This window comes from Hoplias malabaricus, chromosome 6, assembly GCF_029633855.1.
Source record: "Hoplias malabaricus isolate fHopMal1 chromosome 6, fHopMal1.hap1, whole genome shotgun sequence".
NCBI classification, from domain to species: Eukaryota; Metazoa; Chordata; class Actinopteri; order Characiformes; family Erythrinidae; genus Hoplias; species Hoplias malabaricus.
This window is the reverse complement of record NC_089805.1, coordinates 9956836-9961767: the sequence shown is the minus strand read 5'-3', so window position 1 is coordinate 9961767 and position 4932 is coordinate 9956836. Positions and strand designations below refer to the sequence as shown.

Here is a 4932-nt window from a genome sequence, read left to right as displayed (position 1 = left end):
ATTATTATTTACCGCTGAGCTGTAAACTGTAGCGTGACACGTTTATAACTCACCACAAAGATGTTATAATATTTAATACGTAAATAGACAGCCCGTGAATGTTGTTAATTTCGTTATATTGGTAAAAAATTACACAATAGTTCTGCATTTTTTTATTTTTTATTATTATTGTTATTATGGCAAAACGTTAACATTTTAATTACAATTTTAAATATTTTCGCGCTCTATTAAACCTTTAGGATTTATTAAATAAATCAGCGTGTCTCAGGGGACGTTTATTAAATAGGTGTCACTATTAATAATATCTCACTATTAAAAATACACATATAATGTAAATTGTCAGTAATGACAGTAGCTAACGTTAACTAATGTTCTGTTATTGTGAATTATTATTATTTATTATTATCTTTAAGAATAATGTTAATAGAAATAATACTAATTATCATAATGACGCTTTACGTCATAAAGGACAGATTTTTGTATCTAATTATCGTTAACAATACTGGTCAATAATAATGTGTTAAACCATGTCTCAATTAATTACAAACTAATAGTAAAGTAATGATAATTAAATTAGTTACAGTCCTGAAAGAAGACTTCATTATAATATCAATGTATTACTAATAATTAGTAGTTATTCATTATTACATTGTCATTTTGTTATTTTTTTATTGTTATATTGTTTTGATAAACTTCATTTTAAGCAACGAAAACAAAACACAACCTGCAAGTTTTAAAGTCCATTGCATTTTCACTGATGCATTGTTTTGACTTGAATTATGGCCCCGTTACAGGACTGTGCTACAGCTGCTATTTTAATAGAGTTTTTATTTGAAATAAAACGACAAAAACAACGTGAAGGGGCTAATAAACTGGCCTCTGAAGCATGACATATTCAAACCAGTTTTATTTCATAGGAAAAAAAAAACATAAACAAACAAACAAACAAAAAAACAAAACATAAATCCAAACATATATTTACAACATAAAAACACAGATATGGCACGAGGACCCCAGATCCAGTCTTGTTTTCTGACCAGCATCAATAAATAAATAAACGTCTCAGGACCCAGAGTGGAGGGAGGGAGGGGGGGAGAGACGGAGAAGGAATGTCCAGATATGAGCCGAGGCTCTTTCTTCCATCAAATAAATTCCATGAGCGTGTCCTGCTGCTGAAGTATGGAGTCTGTTTGTCTGTCCAGAGACTAGGCCGCATTGTCCGAGCACATAGAGAGAGAGAGAGAAAGAGAGAGAGAGAGAGAGAGAGAGAAAGAAAGCTCTCACACACAGCTCCTCAGCCTTGAGCCAGATGTGTACAAATGTGTACAGATGTGTACAGATGTGCGTGCAAGTTCCTGGTGCTCGGTCTGTCCCGAGTGCTTGCCATGCACGCTCCAAAAACTCTCCCCCATTTTTCCTTTGTGTAATCCGAGTACACTGCTCTGAACGTGGAGCTCTGGCTGCTGCTCCGCTCTGCGCTCCTGCTGCTCCAGGAAATACGTAAACCTGCACAGAGAGAAAGAGAGAGAGAGAGAGAGAGAGAGAGAGAGAGAGAGAGAGAGGTCAGAATCACTGGCGTCCACAGCATGTATTAATCTGTTCTGTCGTTGATAGCTGTGCATACAATAGATTTTCAAATGATCACTGTTTTTAAAACCACAGAATACTTTATGGAACTGGGAACAAAGCTCATATGCAGTTTTTTCCAGTCCCTATCAAAGCCTTTATAAAACACAGGCCTGAAAATCTCTATACACTCTTTAAAACTGACTCTTTGTAAAGACAATGGGTTGTATTTAGAACTGTGAGTTCTAGGATAACACTGTTCTTCCAAAATAATGCTCTTCTGTTGTATTCTGTAGAGAACACCATAGACAACACCTCCTCCATCAGTCTGAAGAACCATTTTAACCTGCAGATCATTCTGTGGTTTAAACTAAATAACCCTTTTAAGAACCCTCTTTATAAAAGGTGCACAGGGAGCTTTTTTGTAGACTTTATTATGATTTAAATTTCCGAACAGATTAGCAAACACAGACCAACATAAACAGTCCCTGAACCTGAAGTGCTACCGGCTTCATTTACCAGGTTGGATCAAGGAGTCAGGGTCATGTTTTGGGGCAAATAAAGCCTGCCACACTGCTACTAAAGCTCCCTGTGTGATGTAGGGTTAGGGTTAGAGGTTTAGAGGGTCTAGGATAGGCTCTGGGCACACGCTGGAGAACTACCGTGAGTATACCACCCTCTGCTTTGATACTGGAATTTTTTTTGTTTGAAATGACATCATACTTTGGAAAACAAAGCTGGCCGTTACAGCAGCTGACCTTCAGCATATGTCAGTGTCAACATGTGGACCGTCTGAGTGGCCTAATTCATACACAATGATAAAAACACATGTGTGTGATGACTGCTGACACACACATGTCATGGGAGAAGCCTGTTGCATGGACTATTCTTGTCTAACGCACTCATTTAAACTTGTGCATAAGGCTTGTGTAATGTTTGCAAATGACTTCCTTTTTAAAAATGGTATCTAACTTCAGAGTGGTATGAAAAAATGGTTAAAAATGTACCCACATCGCCCCTCTATCCACTTTAGTATCAAGAGTCCTGAGGAGTAATACTATGTCCTTTGATGGCTTGGTTTACTTTGCAAATGACTACCTTTTATGTATAAACTGTAAGCCACACAATGCAGGAATATGTTAATATATAAAAGCTGCTAAGGGGAGCTGTTACAAGCTCGTATACGTATCCAATCCACAGACGTGTATATCGGTTCAACAAGCTTTTGCAAATGACTACAATTCCCGGAAATGCACAGCTAAAACTACCAGAGAAAATATCACAAAGCAGTAAAAGCTTGGACAATGATGTCTGTCTCAATGTACACCAACCCTTAAATTTAGTCATCCTCTAAGTGTATAGGAAATGTAACATGCTGAGCAAATGACTACCATTTTCCCTCCAAAAAGATGCCACCAACAAATGAAAGCTTAGGCCCGTGTGAACCGTGAGATAAAAAAGGTTTGTGTATGAGAACGCAGGCCGCAAAACTATAGGCTATAGAAGCTGAAACTGTGTCAAAAATATCCTCTAAATGTAATCTCTGAATGACTACGAAACATGACTACCATTCCCAACCCCAACAGTCTTCAAAATAAGAGTAAATACAATGAAACTATAAAAGCTGCTTGAAATGCTGCAACGCATCACCAAACCAAGTCATACATCCTCTAGTTTCTCTAAGTTTCCACAGTAATAATGATGAAGGTTCTTCAAAGGTTCTTTACAAAACTCAAATGGTTCTATGTAGAACTGTTAACACTCAGAACAGACTTTGCACTGTAAACCCTTGGACTCACGAAGGAAATGTTATATATGATTCAATAAAGAACCAAATGAGTGCTGCTACTTTTATGTTCTCAACTTTGTGTCAATAGAAGAACCATTATAAAATATGTTCTGTACATAGAACCATACACAAGTCTTTCCCCATCCTTCGGAAGAAGCATGTTGTTCATGTTTTTGTGTAGAACCCTTGTCTGAGAGTGTGTTAAATAAGCTCTGCAAATGACTACCATTGTCCCAACTAAGAGTAATCATTCAAAAATATTACGGTTGCAATTGTCTGACACTACATCAAAGCAAACCCTACCGTCTTTATTTAAAGGTGGCACTATTGATATGAAAATACTTTGCAAATGACTTCCATTTCTGAAAGCTGAAGCTCCTGGTGCTTTTGCAGCCATTTCAAACCAAAACCTATATCCTTCTCTTAAATATTTGCATGGGATTGATTCCACCACCTCCTCCAAATAATAAAACAAAGACCAAAGCAAATAAACATAAACAAACAAATAAAACAAAAACAGCAGCCATGCAGAACAGCTGGAAAAGCAGCTTTGCGAATGACCGTTATTCCACACCAGCGCCGCGCTAAAGGCCCGTACACCCACTCCCCACGACTCCGAGGTTTGCGTACCGTGCTCGCGCCACCTTTCCCTCCTCGAGCGTGGGCTCCGTCGCTAGTGGGACGTCGACACGGACCACGCGCCCTCCATGCGCCACACGGAGAAGGCGTAGCTGAGGCGCTCGTGCGCCACGTAGCTGCAGCTGCTGGACACCTTGGAGTCCAGCTCGTCGCTCTGCAGCACCTGCCACAAGAAGTCGATGTAACGCGCGGCCAGCTTGAGCGTCTGGATCTTGCTGAGCTTGTCCGACGGCAGCGTGGGGATGATCTTGCGCAGGGACGCGAACGCCTCGTTCAGCGACTGCGTGCGCTGACGCTCGCGCACGTTGGCCATCACGCGCTGGGTCTGCAGCTCCTCGAAGGACTGCGGGCTGCTGCTGCCGTTGTGGCTCGCGCTTCCTCCCGCGCTCCGCTTGCCGCGCTTCCCTGGCGGTGCGGGACTCCCCGCGTTCGCGCGCCTCTTCCGCGCGCCCCCGCGCCTCTGTGGCCTGGCGTCAGCCGCGGCCGCCTCCTCCTCCTCGCTTGCGCTGTTGCTGTTGCCGAGGCTGTCAACGGGCGACACCGGGGAACTCGACTCCTCGGGCGGCGTCGACTCTTCGTCGAACATAGCGCGCTAGTGAGACGGAGAAGGGCACGCGTGGGCGTGGGGCTGTGAGTGTCTGTGTGTGTGTGTATATGAGTGTGTGTGTGGGGGGAGGGGGGCTCTTTCTTGTTTGAAAAAAAAAGCTCTGGTGAGGGTCTCGCGCAGCGCTCGCGCTGTGGCCCCGTGCGCCACGCTGTGGGTTTTTTTTCTTGCTCGGATCCGGACACACTCTTGGAGCTCTTATAAAGGAGGACAAGGGGCAAGATGCGATGGGAGGAGCCGAGGGTGGGAGGGGCCACTGAAAAAAAATTAAAAAGAAAACAACAAAGTTATACAAGAACCCCAGAAAAGTCCAGTCCTCCAGAAACAAGAGGAA

General features: G+C 42.4%; 1 protein-coding gene across 1 annotated transcript; it reads right to left on the bottom strand.

Moving 5' to 3' along the window:
• Positions 1–1096: 1096 nt before the first annotated feature.
• twist1a (twist family bHLH transcription factor 1a) lies at positions 1097–4732 on the bottom strand. The gene is made up of 2 exons (XM_066675077.1): positions 3986–4732; positions 1097–1506 (listed from the first exon to the last, which is right to left on the bottom strand). The coding sequence occupies exon 1, from the start codon at positions 4578–4580 to the stop codon at positions 4029–4031; it is 552 nt and encodes a 183-aa protein (XP_066531174.1). The 5' UTR covers positions 4581–4732; the 3' UTR covers positions 1097–1506; positions 3986–4028.
• Positions 4733–4932: the final 200 nt, after the last annotated feature.